The sequence below is a fragment of the Pithys albifrons genome, chromosome 3 (assembly GCF_047495875.1).
Source record: "Pithys albifrons albifrons isolate INPA30051 chromosome 3, PitAlb_v1, whole genome shotgun sequence".
NCBI lineage: Eukaryota > Metazoa > Chordata > Aves > Passeriformes > Thamnophilidae > Pithys > Pithys albifrons.
Genome location: NC_092460.1, coordinates 32,456,984 through 32,479,344, shown reverse-complemented (window position 1 = coordinate 32,479,344; position 22,361 = coordinate 32,456,984). Strand labels below are relative to the sequence as shown.

General features: G+C 44.8%; 1 protein-coding gene across 1 annotated transcript in view; it reads right to left on the bottom strand.

Annotated features, from left to right (window-relative positions):
- Positions 1-4,178: 4,178 nt before the first annotated feature.
- The window catches only part of LOC139669559 (voltage-dependent L-type calcium channel subunit alpha-1C), a 412,800-nt gene continuing 394,617 nt past the window's right edge, over positions 4,179-22,361 (bottom strand). The window contains exons 38-47 of the mRNA XM_071550062.1: positions 20,532-20,633; positions 19,360-19,487; positions 18,095-18,229; positions 16,778-17,130; positions 15,899-15,925; positions 14,467-14,595; positions 13,880-13,989; positions 11,985-12,088; positions 8,971-9,294; positions 4,179-8,724 (exon numbers count right to left, since the gene is read on the bottom strand). Coding sequence (XP_071406163.1) covers positions 8,428-8,724; positions 8,971-9,294; positions 11,985-12,088; positions 13,880-13,989; positions 14,467-14,595; positions 15,899-15,925; positions 16,778-17,130; positions 18,095-18,229; positions 19,360-19,487; positions 20,532-20,633 — 1,709 coding nt within the window. The 3' untranslated portion in view covers positions 4,179-8,427. The remainder of the gene's footprint in view (positions 8,725-8,970; positions 9,295-11,984; positions 12,089-13,879; positions 13,990-14,466; positions 14,596-15,898; positions 15,926-16,777; positions 17,131-18,094; positions 18,230-19,359; positions 19,488-20,531; positions 20,634-22,361) is intronic.

Below are 22,361 nucleotides of genomic sequence, written 5' to 3'. Positions count from 1 at the left end.
GGGGCTGATGCTGCCTGGGTGGTGTCGTGTTTGCGATTGAGCGGAGCCGTCCCGAGTCGTCAGGGCTGGAAGGGCCCTCTGGGATCATCCGCTCCAAGCCCCCGTGCTAGGGCAGGGCCACCTGGAGCGGGTGACACAGGGACGCGTCCAGGTGGGTGTGGAATGACTGCACGCCCTCTCTGGGCGGGCTGTGCCGCCCCCCAGAAGTTGTTCTGCCGCCGAGGTGAAACTGCGCCGTGCGCGCCTCTGGCCGCGGGTGGATGTGAGCGCAGAGCCGATACCAGCAGCGTGCGGCTGCCGAATAAAAACATTATAGGTGTGTCTGCTTTTCCTGTTGTCTGTTGTGGGCTGTTCTAGATGCGTCCGCTTCACAGGGCGCTGTGAAACCTGTTGCTCGTTCTGATGCTCCCCGTGTTGAGCTGTCCCGCAGGTTCCGCTGGAGTTCCGCGCTCTCCTCGCACCGCAGCACAGCCGCTCCCACCCGGCTGTGCCGGGGCGTTTCCCCTCCTGGTCGCAATACGGAGCTGTAGCCCAGCCCCAGGCGGCGCCGCCGCGGCCCCAGCTCAGGGAGGTTTTTGGCAAAGCTGAAATGTTGCCCGGCTTTGAGCAACACCCGTGATCGCGGCGCTTTCGTGTGGTTTTGTGGTGGCAAATGTCTAAGTGGTGGCCACTCTGAGCCTGCAGATAGCGAGAGTTCTGTTGGTGATCGTCCTGGTATTATAACACCCAGCACTGATGACATCCACGGGTTTTCATGGACTCCTAAATTCTAACATTTTGTGCCACCACTCATTAATAGTAGCAGCAAAGCCTGTAGTCTGGCAATTGTATGTGAGTCAGGGGGAAATATATATATATATATATATATACACATAACGGAAAAAAAACCCATTCTTTTTTCTTTAGGCATTATTGTACTCAATCTTACACTGATGTTCTTGGGCTGAGTACACTATGATTTACGGTGCTGTGACAGAAAGGCAGTGCTGAGCTGGCACTGCGCCCTAATTGCTTGATAACCATGGCAGAACAAATGTGTTCATTTGAAAAATAAATGCGTGGTACATTGTTATCATCCCATTAGCTTCATGGCTTATGTATACACTAATTACACCATATTTAAGATGTGAGCATTTATTTTTTGGTGCATGTGCTTGGTAAAAAGGAATCCAGTAGAGAAAATGTTAAGTGCGTGGTTGCACATGAGTCACATGTTGGACATCGTGACACAGCAGAATTTCTGTGGTGACAACAGTACAGAGCAGTTGGATTTCCTAAGTTACTGTTTAACAGGGCAGGCTGTGACTGTCAAGACTGTTCTGCAGCCCCTTAAATACAGGTGGGACCCCATGCTTGGCAGCAGGGCTGCCGATAGGAATTAAGGGGCTGCAGGAGGGTGTCTTATTTTTCAGCCACTGCTGGGAGAAGGGAGCATTGTCAAAGGAGTTTTGATAACATTTACAATATTAAACAAATCTGGACATTGTTTAGAAATTTATTAGCAATTTTAAAATAACATCATTCCTTAGATAAAAATGCAATCTTACAGGAATATACATTTGTCCCACACAGAGATGACCCTATAGCTCACTGGTGGGCCACTCACTCTAACTTTCCTCTGTTGATTTTAAAACGTGCGAGAGGGCAAGACGGACTCTGGCACTGATGACAGGCTTACATGACGGTTACAAACTGTACAGCATTATTTACAAAAGCATTTTTGTGGGTTCATGAAAACTAGATATAAAATTGTGGAAGGAGGTAAAGAATTGAGACAGGGAAGGGCTTGGGTGGAGGTGCAAGGGTGGGCAGGGAGTGTAGGGAAGAGTGGGAGAGGAGGTTTATATCTGGGCTGATTTATACTTGAGAGAGGTCATTTTACAGCTCTGGGCAATTCAAATGAAGGCAAAACACTTATATTTATCAACATTTATAGCTGATGATCAGAGCAGGAAATGGTGCTCCAGGGCCTGAACTCAAGAGGTGCTGAGGAACCTCATCTTCCCTGAAGTCACTGGGAAACACTGGTACCTTGCTGGGCCACACCCAAACCATGCAGGTGCAGGCCAGATACAGCACCCCCCAGACCTTAAACTGTTTTCATCCTGCAGTGCTCAGTCATTGGTGCTGATGTGTATTCAGACTGAGTGACAGATCAGCTCCTAAACTACACTTTCACTCCTGAAACTGGACTAGATTTCAACCACTTCTTGCCAGAATTCACCCAAAGTGACTCATCCCTTGCTCTATCAAGTGGCAATTGTTTGGAGGGAGATGTCATCATTCAGAGTTGGTTTTTAAGGCAGTTTTATAAGTATCTCCCCCTTTTTTGTGTGTGTGTTATGCAGCAATGTTTGTCAAAGAGATATTTACAATCTCATTCCTCCTCCTCCTCCAAAATCTTCCCACATTCAAACTGTCGAGACTTGAATAAGCTTGAAACAATCATTTCTATGAGCAATCATAAAGTTGATGATATTTAGATAGTATTGGCTGCCAGTCTACCTAGGTGCTGGAGATGGGAGCAGACTGACTTAGGATGCTTAAAATACTGAAAGCCTGTTTGGGAAAGAGCTAACAGAAAAATACAAGTATTTCATTGTCCGAATTACGAGGCTAGCAAATGGTGTCTGAGTTTGTGGGTCTGTCTTGAATAGCATAAAGCTTTGGAAAGGGGCTGTTTGAACCCTGGCAGGAAAATCTGTTGTTGGGTGGAGTAATGCCTATTCTTAGCTGTGCTTGCCCCCTTTCCACTGGGCCTGGGATGGAGCTGCTAACCCTGACCTGACGTAAGTGGCTGGCAGAGTGCTGTGAACATCAGGCTGTGTGCCTGACTTGGGGTACCAAAACAAGAGCATGGGAGTGTGCAGACAAGCTCCTGATCCCACCTAACTAAGCCCTTGGTAATGCTAATGAAGATTCTCTCATTACATCAGTTCATTAGTGCTGCCCTGTCAATTAGCCCTTTAGAAAGGGACTAAAGTTGCCTAATTGTCTCATGCCACCTGAGATCTCTGCCATACACTGGGGCTGGTAGCTGTGACACCAGCCCTACCTGGGGCAGAGTAGTGCCTTTCTGAACCGGCTGCTGCAGACCCGGCAGAGCCCTGTAGGGTATCTCAAATGACACTGGACACCCACATTTAGGCATCTGATTCGAGCCCTGTGCCCCTAAAGAAGGCCTGGTTTTTATGTTCAAGTGCTAACAGCTAAGTTCCCCATAAGGGGCAGAGGAAGAATGGAGGATTTAACAAGAACACTGAAGTTTGTATCAGAAGAGGGTTGTTTTCCCATTCCAGTGTGATGCTACTGACTTCTCTGTCAGCCCAATCTGTTTTTAGTACAGGACACATGTCTTGCTGTGCTTCTGCCTTCACCCACCCCACCTCAGGCTGCTCTAACAGCAAGGCCGTAGTGATTTCAGCTGTCCAGAAACAAAGCAGGAACAGAGGCAAAAGATCCATGGATTGAGATCCCATTGGAAACCTTCTGGATCCCTGGGCTTGCTCACCCAGAATAAAACTTTAAAAACTTTGCAACATTCAAAAGAAGAAAAAAAGAAATCCTGTGCAGCTATTAAGAATTATATTTCTTGCTCTTTGAAGAAGAAAATAAATGGGGGGAAAATATAATTAAATTTTTCAGGGCCCAGTTCTGTTTTCCCCATTCTGTGCATCAGTACAACCTCCATGGCCTCTACTGCCCTCCAGCCTCACGATAGCAAGATGGGATCTGGGGCTTCTGATGGCCTGGAATGTTTTCTTTATATGCACTACAGTTTTCATTAAGGGAACTGATAAAATCTCACCACTACCAGAAACCCCCAGCTGGATTCTACTCATTTTACCAACTTCGTTGTGCTCCAAATTCCCCATTGAGTGTTCCTCTCCCCCACCCTGCCCCTGCCATGGGGACAGTCACAACAGGTCCATGCATATATTGGAGGACACTCAGTTCTCTGTCAGTAGGGCTGCTTCACTGCAGCTCACTGGATCAATGGGTCGGGGTTTCTCATCTACATGTACAAAGCAAGGCCTCCAACTTCATCTGTGACACAGGTGAACAACCCCACGGGCTTGTGGTGCCATCACCTTGTATGGTTGTGTCTGTGTGCAAACGCGCATACCTTTCATACAGCAATCTGAAACTATCAGGCAGAAAAGACACAGGAGCCTGGCTGAGACCCATACAACTGTTATATTGGCGTCAGTCTAAAGAAAGCAATGATACATTGCTTTAGAAATTATCAAGAAATGTAAAAAATGCATTTGCCCTTTTTTTGTTGTTGTTGTTGTCATTGTTGTCGTAGTCATTGGGGCAGGGTTCTGAGTCAGAAAACAAAGCAGAAATAGATGCGATTCTGTACATGGCGCCTCTCTGGCTGTCCTTCTGTGCTGGGGTGTGGTGGGCAGGGTCATAGACCAGGCAGGACCCCTGCAGTAGCAGCAGCATCTACACCATCATCGTCCACATGTCCAGCTGAAGAGGCAGATGATGCACAAAAGGTCTGTGGATATCGAAATTCCGGCTCTGGACCATGAGTTCCACTTTCTTTCCCATCACATCAGCCACACAGAAATAAGGAAGAAAAAAAGAAATGCACCCGGTGTGGCTGGCCCAGTACTGTCTGGACTAATGAGCAGGAGTGATACAGGGAGGAGGTTTGTTGTTTTAGAAGAAACGTCTTTAGTCTGCAGTGTACTCTTGCAAGTCAGAGAGGCTCAGGCAAACAGCCGATCATTTTCTTTTCCCCATCCTTTCCTTTCCTTCCATGCCACTCCTCAGCCATCAGTTCCTTCAAAGCTTCCATCCACAGCACAGTGATTGTACCCACCGTCCACTCCCATACACAGGGAAACACTCTAGGAACTAAATCTGCTCCCTCCTTCCCACTGTCCCCCAGATTCTACCTCAGCTGAACAAGGCAGTAGCTCTTTGCTCAGGCCTGTCACAATGTGCACATTGGAAGTACCTCAAATGAAAAAAAAAATGCTGACCTCCCCTGAAAGAGAAATTTGCACAGCTGGCACCAACAATTACTAAATTTAACACCTTTCCCTCAAACCACAAAAGTCACCTGCATTCTCTGCTAGCCATACATTTTCCACTCCACAGGACCTCGGAGAGAATAGTTTCCCCTGGACATTGTAGGCTCTGACCCCTGAGGGAGTCGTAGCTGTCACCAGGAATGTGTGTGGCATAATCCTTTCCTCCATTTTTCTTCCCATTAAGAAAAGTCCTCAAAGATGACATGGGCTGCCAAGCACCCAAAATGCCCTTTGTCATTACTGATTTAGGTAAGTACTCTGTTTGTCAGGAGGGGAGAAGACCTTCTGCCTCTCACTGGGAGAGTCAGATGGACTTTCTAGTGGAAAAAGATGAGATAGGGAGCCCTTTCACTGCCAGGCACAGCATTCTTTCCTTTCAAGTACCTTTGGTGCATATCAGCACTAGCAGCAGCAAACTCAAAGGGAGACACACTTGAGTGCCTGTCTTGATACTGGCACAAGGGAGGGAAAGGGTGAGACTGACCGACATCAACTGGTTACTTTCTCTAGGGAAGTCTTGAATTACGACTTTGACGACAGATGGTTGTACAAATGGATTCATATTTCTCTAGTTTTAACATATTTGAGTTTTTTGAAGGTATCTTGGGCTGGTTCAAAAAGTGCAATCAAAAATACCCTTTGCTATTTCTCCTTTATGCCCCAGAGAATCAGCATGAAAAACAAGAGCATTACAAAAATAATGTAATCAATGTATGCAATAAATGCTGTTCTCGGACAGCTACAGAAGCTCAAGATTTGAATGAAAGTTTAGCTCTGAATCAGATCACACTGCCTAACAAAACTGATCTGTAAATTTGTGAACTGTCTTGAGAAGGGAGAATAAACAGCAGTAGTCTGGACATTTTCAGCGTCTCTCATGGGTTAGAGCCAAGTATCAGTGTGAGAAAAGTCAAGAGAATTTTATACTCACTAGTCAGGAAATCTGTCTGGGACATGCTATGCTGTCAGATGTTTTGTGACTTAGAATCTGATCCATCCACTAAAGTCTGGGAAGAGGACTGAGACCATGCATAAGAACACCAAAAAAGTCACTTAGCATCTGCATCTTGACCAGACTGCAGCAATTCTCCTAATAAAGATCCAGAGGTCTCACCCCCACTTATCCTTTGCTTTCAGTCCAGGCCAGAGTTAGATACTTTACTTTGCTAACTACTCTGATTCTTGCATTTCTTATCCCAGCATCCTGCTATAATGCAGCAGGGTCAGCTATCTAATAAAATAATATTGAAAGCAAATTTTGCCCCCCTGCTCTTTGAATTGCTGGTGCCAGCTGAATATGTAAGATGGATCTGCCAAATAAGCTTGGGGGTCTTGCCACCCTTGAGTGGGACGAGACCTTTAGAGAAACTGCAAAAGGAAAGAAAATAAAGCCTGAATAAAATGTCCCAGTCTCGGGAAGAAAGATTCTCTACCAATAAAGTCATCGTGCATGTTAAAAGGGAGTGAGGAAGAAGGAAAATGAACACAAGATATGCAAAATCAGTAACGTTCAACCTGTCAGTGGATTGCAGAATAGTTACACCAGGTACACTTTGTTCATTGTACAAATTAAAAAAGGAAAAAAAAATAGTACCCCCTTCCCCAACCACACGTAGAAAAGCACTTAAAAGTTCAAAGGTAAAGCTTGGCACATTCCAAATACGAAATGATTCACTTGACATGCAGCAAAATATACAAGAAGTGATTCTTTTTTTCTTTTTTTTTTAAACAAACTTAATTCAATTCATTATCTTTGCTTGGCACAATTGCAATTCATTTTAAAAAAATATTTGAAAAATACTGAAACTGACCTGAATTCAAGTATAACGGTTTCTTCAACAGAAACATTATCAATGCAATAAAACATCACACAGAATATATGGAAGCGTAACGCCTTCTGGGGTTTTCTTTTTAGTTTTCCCCCACCCCCGCAATTTTTTTTCTATACAGTTTTAATGCCAACACAACTTACAATTTTATTTTAAAATTAATATTATTGCATTGTTTTTGCATATCTTGTGGAACAGAAAATGCAAAGTTACTGATTCCCTTTCCAGAAGCAGAGACAGTGGTTTGTTTTTGCATTCAAATGGCCCCAGATACAGATCTCCTGCAGCTAACGCAGGATGTGGAGCTGCACACACACTTACACACACACGCACGCGCGCACACTCGCCCCGTATTGCTCCCACACTCACAGATATACTTAGCACTAAAAAGAACCCAAATCAATCACTCAAATGTGCAAGACTATATCAAGTGCATTACCTACTATCTTTAAATTATAAAACAACAACAAAAAAAGGTTTCAGTTGCTAGTAAATAAAATTACAAATTCTTGGTGTACATAATGGTTGGTAAAACTCGTCTATCTTTATACTTCTACCAAATTTCAATGGAGAAAAACCCCTCAGTTTAAATAATACAACATGATCAAACCAACTTAACATTTGCAAAGGTGAAAATAAATCATAACAAAAAGGTAGGTGATTACAAAACATTGTAAACACTCCCTTCTCCCTCAGAAAAAAAAAAGGAAAAAAGTAAAAATAAAAACTGCAACATGCTTTCAAGAAAATATCAAACTGCAAAATAAGAGATCTACACAAGCCCATCACCACCTCAGCATGGGTGGGGCAGGTCAGCTCCACCCCACCACAGACCCAGCTCTCCCATTGGCTGGCATGGCTGGCTGTCTGAGCTCTGATTGGTTGGCAGGAGACTGCCTGAGCTCCAATTGGCTGGCAAGTGACTGCTTGAGCTCCGATTGGCCGGCAGGAGTGGCTGCCTGAGCTTGGATTGGTTGGCAGAGACGCTGCCGGGGAGTCTGGGCAGGGCTGGGCAGCGCTGCCACCTGCCCCTCGGGCTCTCATGGGCTTCTCCTGCTTCCTCCTCCCCTCCGCGGTGTGGGAATCCACAGCAGAAGTCTTCCTCCCCTTCCGAATCAAAGGGCCTTGGCTTTATGGAGACGGTGAGGCTCATACAGAACATGTGCAAAATGATTTTTACAAGCAAAGTCGAAAGACACCCGTTTGATGCAGGGTCCTTTTGGCTAGGGCCATCCACAGGAAGCTGAGGTTCCCCTTCGTGCTCTGGAGGCAGTTGTCGTTCCTTGTGCAGGGACTGAAAAAAAGAAGGAGCTGGCTCTCCTCCTCTTCCTCCTCCTCCTCACTCTTCCTTCATGGACACATGCTGGGGTTATATCCGCTCCTGAAAAGCTTTCTTACACCACCCAACTCTGCGACTCGTCCCAACAGAAATGAATGAAGAACGCTGTTCCGGTTACTCCAGGTCACGAGAACAGTGAGGCACTTCTGAAACAAACCCATTAGGAACATTGAAACAAATAAAAAACCAGCATCGCTTCCAGCCCTGGCAACTACAGGCTGCTGATATAAATCCTGCTGTCCTTGAGCTCCTCCTGACTTATTCTACAATCCGGGTTCTGCACCTCTTCCTCTTCCTCTCCTGCACTGTCCTGCCCTGGGTCCCTGCAGTTAGCAAAAGGCAAGAGGTTGCCATTGGGGCTCTGCTTGCTGTTACCATTGAGAATGTTGTCTGCTGCATTTTCCATCTCTTCTATCGTCATGTCGCAGGCGTCTGCGAGCTCCTGGGTTGTGACCTCAATGAACTTTGGATCTTGAGCAAACTGCATCAGTCCTTCCGAAATCAAGACCTTCAAGAGCAGGTAGGGAATCAGAAACAAAGACATATGTTAGTATTCAGCATCGTCAGCCCTGTCACACCTCTAACACAACCCTCTTTACTGCTGTATTTTTCCCAGAGGTCCATCTCCCATTTATACTTCTTGGAGATGAGCTCTCCTACTCTTGGCATTGTGGGCAGCGATATATCCATCCCCCTGCTCTGCCAAGGGCCCTGTCTCTAGCTGTTTCTGTCCCCCATAACTCTGCAGTCTTACCGCTTCGACCAGGCTGCTGGCGCTGCCGTGGAACTGCCTGCTGGTCCCGGCGGTCTGGCTGGGGACGGTGAGGGACACCGGCCTGGCTCTCCTTGGGCTGCTGCAGCCGGTGCTGTCGGGGTACTGGGAGCCGCAGTGCACCGACGGGAAGCTGCTGTTGAGCTTCTCAGTGGACTCTGCCCCGTCGAGGCGCAGGGTCGGGATGGTCTGTTGCTGCCAGCCACGGTTGTAGGGCGTGGCGGGGGGCGTAGCACACAGCCGGGAGAACATGGTGGGGGAATGGCTTCGCTGCAGGAGGGGACTCAGGCCGGCCACTGCTAAGGCCTGTGGACAGAGAAAGATCAAGGTGAGTGAGAGCTTGCTCTTAACAGCAGGACTGGAAGGAGTTGGTTCTGGAGAAACTACCCGAGCTTGTGAAAACAGCTGCCAGCTCCTTGATGGGTTTGCGTGTTTGCTGCAGACTCATTTCACATGCTTTCCTTTAAGTGGTGTAGCCTGTGCCAGTGCCAAGAACCAGACTGAAAACTTTCACAACTGCAGTTTTTCAGCCTTTGAGCTACAGCAGTGACGGGAAGGATGCAGCCCTGCTCCCCACTGCCTTGCCAGAGGCACCACCTCTATTCCACTGTGTGATACAGCAATCCACTTTCCCATCACTGCCACCACACACACCGCGAGCTTTTATTGCCAGTTGCTGTGTTTTCTCTAAGTGTCTACTGAGGAACCTGAATGGATACCAGATGTGAATTTTACATGTGTCTGCAGCTGGCAATAACTTTAAATCCACCACTGGATTTTAAGGCATCTGCTGTTGGTGGAAGGATCAATATCTGATGATTATACTTTCAGCCATGCAGTCCTTCCTGTAATCATACACACCACCTCTGAGTCACCCAGCTTTCTTTTAGAACAAATTTCTCAAGAAGCCCCACGTTGCACAGAGCTGATCTGATGCCTTGTTCACAGTGACTGCTTCCTTGTTCTATAAGCAATACTGTCAGAGTTGTAAGCTCATCTCACAGAGCTCAGTGCAGCCCTGTATAAGCAATGAAATAAATGCATAGAAAATGCAAAAGTACATGGACTGTCTTGCAGAGAATCCCTTTGTTCAGGCTGGGGTTAGTCTCACCCACTTTCAGCTATCTGAAGTCTAAGCTAACTGTGTAGAGTCACTGGCAAGCCTCCTGTCTCTTCAAAATGCCTGAAAATGCTCTCTCTGAAAATGAGTTCTGAAAGACATGACTTACATAAGAGTTAAACTTGCCCTTTGGAGATGCTCCTTCCCGCTGTTGACCACAGTGAGACTGAACTGACCAATTGAAACTAGAGAGCTGACTTTAAACTATCTCATGTTAAATGAAGCTCAGTCCATCTGCCACTGAAATTCTTGGGAACAGGTAACTATGCTATGGTGACGACTTTAGTGATAGATGAACAAAAGAATTAATTATTAGTCACCAACAGGGTTCACCAAGATTTTTCCAGGAATTAGATGTCAGATTCCAATCAAAGTTCAATGAGGAAGAAAGCCCTTAAAAATTCTTCTGTGTAAGTCATGCCCTGCAGGCTATGATGGCCTCAGTACATCCCTTAAACTGCCAGGTCTTCAAGGAGAGACGTAGATCTGTCAGGCAGAACCACAGAACCAATTTTTCAACTTGTTGGCAGAAATTTTGCAACTTGTTTTGTCAGAAATATAAGGTGCTGAGGAAGCTGGGAGAAGCTCTGGGGGATTGCTTTGAGCTTCAGCTGCATACATTTACATATTGTGATGTACGAGTATTTCATGAGAATACCTCTTAAGGAAATTCACAGCAACAAAATCCATTACGTTTAGCAGAGGCAACTTTTCTACTGTTATGGTCCTGTTTTAAGTCTTGACTGAGTGACACACAGGTGGACAGACCCCCATCCCTCTAAGTTTGGCGTTGCATGGTGGGATGAGGAAGGGTGAAGTAGCTCCATCCTATTTGTACAGGTTGGAGAGAGGTGATTCTCTCAGCTGGGTGGGCTGAGAGGGTGGGAAGCATTTGTTCCCTCTGCCTGGCCTGCCATGGGAGGGCAGGAAGTCTCAGGAGGGCTGTTGCTGCTGTGTTGGATGTGGGAAGCTGTTTCCTGCCCACTCCTCCCTGCTCCAAGGCATTTTCTGGTTGTCCCTGCCACAGCTGTAACTCTCTGCAGACTACTGCTTTCTGGAGCTCGAGAATTTTATAAAGGATAGCTCTCTGGGAGTGGAGGTGAGAAAAGCCACGGAGTCTCAGGCACACTCACCTCTCACTCCTCTGCTCTGGCTTCTCACTTCTCCCAGCCCTGCTGCATGGCATTTTGTGCCCCTGTGGCGGCTAAAAAAGTGGTAAGGCCATTCTGCCCTGCCCCAGGGGACTGCAGGGAGCAGGACACCACACTTGCAAGGCTGGCACTACCATCTGCACCTGTTTCTTTTACGGTGACAAAGTGGCATCATCAAAATAAAAGACACAAATCTACTCTGAAGTATGACAGCTGGCTAATCATCTAGGTACATGCCTAAGCATACATTTGCTAGGCTGCTAAACACGGTTACAAAGGGCTTAAGAAGCTGATTAATTACATGTAATCAGATTATGTTTTAAAATGATTAATTACAGTTACTGGTTACCTTTAATTAATATGAAAGTAGACTCTGCACATTTTATTCATATGCAGACTGCCATCAAAGCCAGTGTAATTGTACTGCAGCATGCAATTTGGGTGGCTATTTTTATCTTTCAGATAATATTTTATTCTTTTATTGACATCAGAAAATTGTAACTCTGTTGACTCCAAAGGACCTGTTCCTGTAGCAATTTTCTGGGAATGATAAAAATCCTGAAAACAGGAATGAGCATGATGGCAAATCTCATTTCTAAAAACTGGACCCTTGCTGTGGGTGAGAAACTATCCCAAAGGGTTTTTAAAAAGTTGTTTAGGGTGCATTGGTGGGGCACTGCAGGTGGCAGGGTCTCAGTTTCATTGCTGTGGTTATTAACACTTACCTGATGATGTACCAGATGCAAAGGCAGAACTGTCTTCTGTGACATGTCTACGCCCTGGTTTTTCTGTCTTTTCAAACACTCTAAGTGAAAAGATGCCCTTCGACCTGAAACAGCAATCACACACAACTGTGTCCATCACTCATAGTACACTACAGGTAACCTGTTTTCAGGTTTCTTTAGTGCAGTTCCATTGGCTCTGTCCACTTCCCTTGACACCTTGCCCTTTCCAATGCATATGTATTTGCAAAAAGCAGTCAGTCATCATGAACCAACCAATGTTACCTTCAGATAAAATTCTGAACAATTATTTTTATTTTTCCTTTTACAATACATGCAGCTGATTTCCCTCCATAGCAGACCTCTGTTTCAGGCAAAGTCTCCATCAGGACTGATGATGGCAGCTGAGGCTCTGGTGCTGTGCCTGGCTGGACACCACATACAGAAGGGGACATCAGGCTGCTCAGGTGACATTGGCCTCCTGCTGGCATGTGATCTGTGTCCCTCAGCTGCCAGACATACCACAGTTTATGAGACTGTGTCTATAGCAAGGTCAAGTGGAAGTGAATTAATCAATGGTGAATTTACTGGTGAATGGAAGGTGACTTAGACAGACATGAAGCATTTTCAAAATTTGGAAAGAAGGGAATAGAAAAAAGCTTTTTTCTTCTTGAAAAAAAAAAGGATTTTAGGGGGAACCATTGAAACAGTTTGCATTGTTTACTTGCTATAAAATTAAACTTTACTTCTCTAAATATGAGGAATTCTTCTCCCTATGAAGAATTTAAAAGTACTGCAAAGTATATTTCTGAAAGAGTGCACATGCTTTACTTCTGAAGAATAGCAAATAAATCCAATATTAAAGATTTAATGCATGACACACTGCATGGCACATTAAAATATTTTGTGGACTTCTTGATACTGTTGACATTTTTCCAAAGAAGGAAAGAAAATCAGAATTCTGAAAATAGGAGGTATTTATAATATTGATTTGTTGAGACAAAGCCCTCTCAGGGGTTGGAGAAAATGTGTTATAACATTTCACTGACATCACTGTATAAATATTCACTAGAATGTAGTTATAAAGCAATGCATCAAGGACTGATTGCCTTACAGACAGGAATTGTCACTGCCTAATATTTTAAGATTTAAAATAAAGTAAATGCTTTTAGAACACTCATTTGTACAAGAATTTGAGTGAAGACTCAGTGGCGTCACTTTAAACATTACACTACCTAGTCTGTCACTGTTATTTTGTAAGAATATATTTGATATACATGATTCTTTTTAGTTTCTCCATCCAATGTCCTTTTTGTCCACACCAATACTCAGGAAAAAGGCTGAAAAATATTGTAGAGGAGTTCATTTTCTTACAGACTCTTACATTTGTCTTGATACTTTCATAAAATCTTGTAATTAATGGATTTCACCTGACAGTGTAGTCTACAGGCTCAAGGACTTGAGAATCTCCAGGTACAGTCAGAACAGACAGCAAATTTGTGTTGTACAAACTTAATTGGAAATCCACTGTTTTCCTGGTAGCAGAGAACAGAGATAACCTCTCCTTGCTGAACAAACACAGACCACCATACACTGAGGGTCAGACCCTTTGGTGACTCCCTGGTGACTGTTCGGAGAGTCTACAGTGCTCAAATAAACTTCCATAATTCACAGGCAGGCTTAATCAAACAGGTTATATGGACTACCCAAACAGTCACAGGTTCATCTACTGACTGAGCATAAAGTCAGTAGAGTCATGAGGACCATCTACACGTCGGGGGGATTCCTGGTTTCAGGAGCTAAATGCAGCAAACAGCAACCCCTCTGCCCACACATGCTGGGATTCCCCAGATGTGGGAACTCCATCAAGGCAGAGGAGAGCACAGCTGGGAGGTTACCTAGTGCTGAGGAGCACAGAAACCCTTTCTTCGGAGAGTGCCGGGTGTCCTCTGCTTTGCTGTTTTCTGGTGGAGTGAGTTGTCTGTTTTCATCATCTTGGTATGCAAGCCTGGAAAGGGGAATAGAAGGATTTAGAAAAGTGGCTGGTATTGGACAGAATAACCTCTCTTCCAGCAAGGAAGCCAGGAAGATCATGCTAGCAAAAGGTTGCAATAGTGAGCTAGCTTCAGGCTATAACTGGTCCAGGGGCAGTAACAACCATGAGACAGAGAACCCCTCTAAAAGTGAGATTTGGGAGCATCACGTGATAGAAATGAGTGTGGAAGAAGGCCCTGCAGATCCAGATGTCTCACTCAAAGAAGGAAAATCCTAGGTGAAATATATCCTTTTCAATGTTACTTCTAGGGCTGAACTGCAGGTTATGTTTGTTTTTTTTAAAAATTATTTTCTGATATTTGAGTCATCTGACTAAAATTGTCTGACCTTATTCCATAAACTGAAATTTTTGTAGAAACAGGTCACCTCTTCCCACCTCTCCCAAATTCAAGAACCACCCAAACACCTTGACTAAAGCTGCAAAGCTCACATTTCGGTAGAGAGCAGACTTGGTTCACTACAGTACTCAATGTCTTCATTCAAATTTTCATCATAAGTCTCATCCTGAGACACTTCCTCTTGGCAAACAATTGCCAGCTGGCTGTCTCTGGAACTGGAGCTAATGAGCAAAAAAGACAAGTCAAGATATGGAGATGGTAAAGACAACCTGTTATAAAGAGAAAAATGGCAGGCTCCATCTGTCTCAGTTTATTATAATGCTGAAGAGCCATCATAGAAAAATCAATGACTGAATAGAGCTATAGAGTTCACAAATACAAGTCAACAACCTTTGTCAGTGTCCTCTGTCAGAGGATGAGTTTTTTAAATCAATGCTGAACAATACTGTAAACAAATTATTGTCATTTGTGACATGTCCTCTATTAGTGTGCACATCACACTGACCACATTTCCAAAGATATGCCTCACTGAATTCCAAGTAAAATCAGAGATGGGCTCTTGTTGCAAAAACCTTGGTTATGGATTTCGGAGAAGCCTCCTAGACACTCACAGTAACCCTCTCAGCTCTGTGATGTCTGGTCTCTGCCTCCTAAATCCCTTACTCTGAGCCATCGCTGCCCTCTGCCTCCTGTTCACACTCTTGTTCCTTACTGTCTTTTCCACCTCTGGTCCCTTTTTTCTCATCACTAACTGAAGAGTGCTTCTACTGAATTCACTAGGATCTGTTCAGACCCTTAGATGTGACAGCCCTTAATTCCCTGCTTGCCTCCTCTCTGTCCCTCTGTTTCCCATTTCAGCATTCATATTTCACTTCATTTGGATTTTGTGTTTTCTAAGGAGTAAAGTAAAATCTGAAGGTAGCTTGAATTTTGGAGGTATTGAAGACAATGTCAGTTTCTCACTAGCCTTTGCAGAAGAGAGCAGTGTGGCAGCTTTTTTTTCATCTTTCAGGGACCAGAGCTCATCCAGTTTAAGCAAAAAGCATTGAGAAAAATGTGAGTATGTGTGGTATAAGAGAGCCTGTATGGCAGTGTTGGAGTGACCTTCCTCCTGACATGGGGGTCAAGTAAAACTGCTAGGGTGCACAGGGCAAAAAATCACTACACGGTAGCTCCTCCTGTTCAACAGTCTCTGTTTAACCGAAACCATACAGAATTTTTGTATGAACATGCCAGGGCATACTTCACCATTCTGTGAGCAGAGAGTGTGTAGATGTGTGAGCCCAGTTAGAAACTAAAAAAACCCCAAACCTAGAAAACAGCTAGAAACTGTCCATGTGTCACCACCTACCCTGAGTTAGGAGCATTTTCTGGAGCTGTCATGGTGATCATTACCCCTTTTTCAGCCCTACTGACACCAAAATGAAGAGCTCATATTCAGCATTAATGGAAATTTGGATTTTCAATAGGATGAACAATGAGTCTTACACCCAGACAGCATTAGACATTATGGAGAACACATACCGTCCCAGTGATTCGTAGTAATGCGTCCTAATTCAAGGAAGGTGCCCAGGGAAGCAAGGAGAGAAAAGAACACCATGTTAGCAGTGTCACATCAACACAAGTCAGCAAAGGAGAAGGGCACATGGTAACATGTGTTGTGCAACTCCTTTGGCCTCCCTCCGGAAGGCATGAAATAGAAAAACCCTGGGACTCTTTCTTGGGCAATTCTGCACCCACTCAATTTCCTCTGTTTTACTGTTCTGTTCTGTCCTTTCCAGTGGCAGCATTTGCCCACGTTTTCACACTCTCCACTTATTGCACTGAAAAAAAAAATCTAGCTCCATCCTGCTGTTACTAAAAGGGTTAAAAAAAATCCCTATTGATAAAAATGATACTCCTTTCACATTAGCCACTTGTGTATAGAGAGTCTGAGAACTGTCCAGAGAAGGGGATTTTCTTTGCATTGCACAGGACTACATTTCTGAAAACCTCGCCTCCCTCCTCCCAGAGTGCCCTTGGCGATCTCTGTACTGATGTGACCCAGTGAATGAAAAACCATTGACTTCCACAAAGCTCCCTACTGGGTGATCAAGAAATGAATTGCAGTCTCCTTCGGTTACTGGTTGATAATACCCCTCCCTGTGGTGAAGGAGGGATAAATAAGGCTCCTTTTGGTTCTTACAAAGATTTCTTCATAATAAAGCCCAAAGAAATCATGTGAGTTTGCAGTGCTCAACTGATGCACTGTGGGCTTTGGCACAAGTGGAGAATCAGAAGGCTCAATCCAGGCTGCAGGGTGGGCAATGCCTGAAGGGTGACTTCAGCTGGGCAGCAGTGCTCTGGTGTTTGCATGCACATTCCTATACCCAATCCCTTGACTCACTCCGCTGTGAAACTTACCTTTTGGATGGTAGTTTCCAAGGAGCCTCCTGCACACATATCGTGGGTGACAAGGGGGTCCCATGGCCTTCCACTGTGCTGACGGTGCTGGGGTAGGTGGGTGGGCTGGGGAAGCGGCACAAGGCAGTGTTGTTGGCATTGTTGATGTTGGCATTGGAACCTGAAGATGAGTAGCTGCTGGGAGTGAAGGTGGAGTCCACCAGCTTCTCATGAGATGGAGATTCAGTATCTCCATGGTTGTTGCCAGACTTATTGATGTGCAGAGGTCGCTGGGTGGTAAATGTCTGGGGGAATGCACTCCTGCCATCACTTTGGTAATAGCTGACATGGTTTCCAAACAAGCCTCCAGCTCTCTGTCAGAAAAACAGAAATGAATTTCCCTTTGTGAGTGAGAAGATAGGCAAGGTCCCTGGTGTTTCCTGCTTAGCCTGTTCTTGAGAAAAAACAGAAGTGAGGACCGAAGTGTTCATGATGGCACTGGTGTTCTCTATTCCAGAAGGCAGTGTGTGGACACAGGCTGTGAAGGCTTTAGCTTACTGTGATATTTTAGAGGACTGGCTACATGTATAGGTGAGGCAAAGGTGTCTCTACACCTCCCACCAGTCCTGGAAGTACAGGACAGGGTATGGATGCAAGAACCAGGTAGCTGCTGCCTGATTTTCCCAGTGCATTTCTGAAGGATCATTTAGACATGAGAGGGAATTTGAGAAGAGCACCAGAAACTATTAATCAACCAGAGGAAAAAATGAAAAAAAAAATTTAATGAGGCAGTGATGTATTGTTTAGATGATGAGTAATGGAAAGGACTGACAGCATCTTCCTGTAAGAAAAGAAGGAAAATGTCAAAGGAGATGAAAGGTTACCAGAGGACATGAAATAGGAATGAAGTAAGAAAGAAAAGATTAAGGTAACTTGGTCAGAAAATTTCCTCCTTCTACAGGAGTTCTCTTGGATTTTGGTGTACTTTTTGGAAGGATGCTACTTGTGTTATAGAAAGGAGGGGACAAAACACTAAGGTATGCCTGGCTGCTGCTCTACAGACTGTAAGATGGCTGAACTGATCTGTTCTTTAATTTAGATTTTATGTGGGAAACTACCACTGAAAAGTTTCCTTTGAGACAAAGAGAGAAGAAATTGGGATAAAACTGTGCAAACATCTCAGCACGTGGTACTGTAGGCCCACTACTGTGCTTTCTAGTAGGACCTACAAAACAAGGAGGAGGACCCAGATGAAATGCAGAATGAATAAAAGGGAATGTAGCACTCTGAGCTCAGCTACTGCTCTAGTCTCGGCTCTCAAACTTGTTCAGCACCTACCCGGAAGATATCATCTTCAGAGGCGGCAGAAACAGCTTCTTTCATGGCCTTATCTAACTCTTCTTCAGCTGTCAGGTCTCCAGAAATTGCGCGTCGGATCTCTGGCCCAATGTCGTGGAGCGTGCGCAGACCAGCCTGCAAAACAGCAAACTGTAGAGCTTCATATCTCCGAGTGGATGTGGGAGAAATAACAGCACTGCCATATCCCTAAGCTCTGTGAAGCCCTTTGACTTAACATAGAATCCCCAGTTCCCAGAAAAACACCAGCAAATTCTGTTCTTTCATCTCCAGCTTAGAGAGGGAGAAACTCCTAGCAATATGAGCCAGGAATGTTTGTTGCTAGTCCCCTGGCTTCATCACAACAGGACGCAGACATAAATCCACAGGCTCCACTAAGCTGGTCTGTGTGCTTTCAACTCTGCATTCTCAGATCCACAACCAGAAGCCCTTGAGCACTCACAGTTCCAGCTGAACCATATACTCTGGTGCCTTTGAAAATCTCTTTTTAATCAGCAGCTTAAATATGGATTTAATAACTACTGGCATCTGGACCTGGCCAGTCCTCAAACCCCTCAGTGATTGGAATCTGTTCCAAGGAGTCCATCCAGGGCAGTAAGCTGTGGGTACCCTGAGACCTCAGTCTGTATTTGTGCACACACCACAGCACTTTTTAACTTGCTGAAACTCCAGAGTCACCCTTCTTCCTCACTGTACCCTCAAGGGGCATAAATGGTGCTGCTTGTACAGTCAATGGGACTTTCACATTCTTTCGCACAGCCTGGTAATCCACCTAGTGAACATGTACAAAGAGGTGAACAGATCTCAGTTCTTAGAGCCTGATGCCCTGTCCATTGGATGGCCTCAGCATCCAGGCATGCTTTTTGTTTTTTAACTGATTTTGCCTTGTGGCAATATGGTCTCCCTGACCCTGTTATAGTGACTACCTTCAGAAAGGGTGGAATATATGTGGGATTGAGCAAATGTCTGTAGGACCCTTCATGCCAGTTTTCTGAAAGGAGCTCAAGTTTCAAATATTATCAGCAGATTGAGAAACTGTGGTTATAGCTCACTTGTGCCTTCCATTTCCAGAGCTAAGGGATGTGGGCCCATGGCACACACATATTTATCCAAAAGGAGTGGTGTGGTAATTCAGTGGGTCCTTTCCAGTAGGGATAGCCCAATCCATCCCCCGGAATGGTTAGGAGGGAAATGGGGTCACCTGACTCTACTGTACCACCCCTGTGTGTTCTGTGCCCGCCTGTCACCTGTAAGGAGAGTGCATTGCGCTGGGAGGGCTTTCCCACCAGCCCCTGCTCTTTGCGCTTCTTGAACTTCCGGAAATACTCCTGAATCAGGAAAGTGGCGTAGAACTTCCCGACTGTCACCTCGTCATCTGCAAAGGGGTATTCAAACATAAATTAAATAAGCAATTGATTTTAAAAGTGTGTGTGCTAATGTGAGCCTTGTGTTTGCAGCAGAAACACCGGGCACTGCAGTACGTGCCTGCTTTTCATGGCACCAGGACACAGAGTTGAAGGAAGGGATTGCTCCACGACCAGAGCTTGCTGTAAGCAGTCACAGGAGAGGTGCATGTGGCATTTGGATAGATGGTCTCTGCTGGCAGAGAACCCCTATAGCTACACACCTCTGGATGTACATTCTTTATGGGGAAGTATGTCTAACCTTTGCAGCCTTTGGCATTGGTTAACCACAAAGGATCTCACAGCAGCAGCAGCCTCCCAGTCTGGGTCAAAGCATGCTGCTGTCTTCTGACAGCCTCAGGTAATACCTACTCAGAGTCTGGGCTCACCAGAAGTATCTGACTGATCATCCATCCCAGACCTGACCTGTCCCTTCTCTGCACTGAAATTCTGTCTGCTTGTTCCTAATGTAGATGTGAGAGGAGAGAAATTATCTCCTCTACCCTGAAATGCAGTAATTGCTGCATTCTCACTGAGTAAAAACTGTCAGTCAGCCAAAATGTGCACTAAGTTTTTTTCCAAATAACTCTCCTCCCTTCTCCAGATCTACTAGAAATTTTATAAAACATGGTCCAATGACTTCAGAGCAGGCTGAACAAGGTTCACAGCAAGGTTCAGGACCTGGCTGTGCCTGTTGACTGACTGCCAAGTGCTGTTTTGCGCCTTAGCCCACAGAGACACCTGGAAGGTCAGTGAAGGCCACATGGGATTGCCCATGCACTCACTAACTACTATATATTCACTTTTCTTCTTTCCCTGGTTTCTCAGCAATTAGAACCAGATATTCATGATAGGATAGGCAGAAAAAATTTCAGCCTTATGAAATACAGTTAACAGGTTGTAGAAAAGAGCCGGTCCCCCATATTCCACCTGATGATCACAAAGTACAGTAGGACATGACAGCTGGGAGAAAAAAACAGAGAGATTCAGAGACTGGGACAAGATTCTGCACTCACCACCTGCAGGAGGCACCACCTGGTCCAGCAGCTTCATACTGGTCCGCTTCCAGATTTTCTTAATTATTGCTCTCAGCTCTTCATTGGCTTGCTCCAGGTTACCTGCAGGGTGAAAATCATCAGAGACAGGAACTAAGCAGACCCTGCAGAGAAGCAATTTCATGTCTGGCATAGCAATCTCAGGAGGAAAATATCAGAGCTTTTTCAGTAGTGCAAAGTTTTGGGCCAAGAGATGCTCTGACCATTACTGAAGCCCCCTCACAGCAAGAGCTCTTCTTCCTAAATATACATAGTCATCTCTGGGTAGGAAGGTGACAGTTACTGACTGATAGTGTGCAACAGCCAGAAACAACAGCTCCATGGTGCTACCTCATCCCAAAAAACAACAATACTTCTAACACTTCAGATTTTAATTGAGATCCAGTGAATGTCAAATATAATGAGAATATAATGAACTAATGTGAAAGTACACCTTGAGGAACACAAATAGCTGCTGGTGGAGATGCATCTGAAAATCTGAAGACCTATGACTGCTTGCGCACTTCTCAAGAACTAACTATTGCAATCCCTGCCTCCCAGCAGATATTAAACTCTTCGCATTGTACCAAGAGTCTGCCTTGAAGAGAGTACACAGTGCTCTGACAAGGCACTGGGGCAAGTGTGTGACTTCTGCTATTCATCTCAAAGGACTGCCCCAGAATGTATATGTTTATTTTCTGAAGAACAGCATAGGCTATAGCAAGCCTGGTATGTAACTGTCTGAACTTGGACTTTACGTGTTCCTCCAAGGAGCTCTGAGTTAAACGAGACATTAATTAAGCCACATTACTCCTGTGAGAGTGAGTGAAGAAGATTTGCTTTATTATATCTTTTCCTTTTAGATAACCATCTCCTTCCAAATGAGTCACCTTCAGTTTTATTTCTTGATATATGTACATTCAAACACCTTATATTTGAAGCTCTCTTCTCTCTCTAGGTGCACACAACCAGTTTCTTATCCCCCTAAAGGTGCTGTTCCCAAGATGTCTTACAGGGGTTGCAGGTGACTTTTCTTCAGAAGAGCCTCTTTCACTACAGTCAAATTCTGTTTAGCACAACATTCAAGGCCTTAATATATTTTTTTAATTTTACCACTGTTTTTTGTCTCAGCTGTGTGTAATCCTGGCAGAGTAAGCTAGGGTTCTGCTGGCCTCTGCTTTCCCACACCTGAGATGTAATGCAGCCATTACTAAGGCAGAGGTTTTTAGTTGTGAAGCACAGACCTACACACACTTTTAAAGCATCTTATTAATACGTGAAGCCAATTTTTGACTCAGGACCAGTATCTTTCATTACAGCAGGTGACAGAGTACAACAAAGACAACAAGCTGAGCTCAAAATCTTGTCTCCTTTCCTCAACTATAGCTACTGTCTGTGCAAAGCTTTTAACAATCCCTTTGCTTCTCATCCGTCTTTACAACACTGCTGTTCCTACAATGTAATGTTAACTCATGCTAATGGAAGGCAGGAGGAGTTTCAGTAAGATGAGACCCTTGAGTCCAAGCTCTTTTGCCTCCCTTGGACTGGAAGATCAGTGGTGACAGCAGCTAAAAAGCAGCCCAGCTCTGCAGACAGTGTACAAAGGAGGAGGCTTCTTCACCTTTCATCATTCCCCAGCTGCTGTTTGAGAAGACACTGATCTAAAACTTTAAACTTTCAGACCATTGTGAAGAATGTGATCAGTAATTTTAGATGATACCATGGGAAGCACCAGCTTTCTAGGTCCTGAGAAACACTGTGCTTTCCCAGAAGTTACTATTCCTCCAAACCTCTTTACATTGCTTTTTGTTG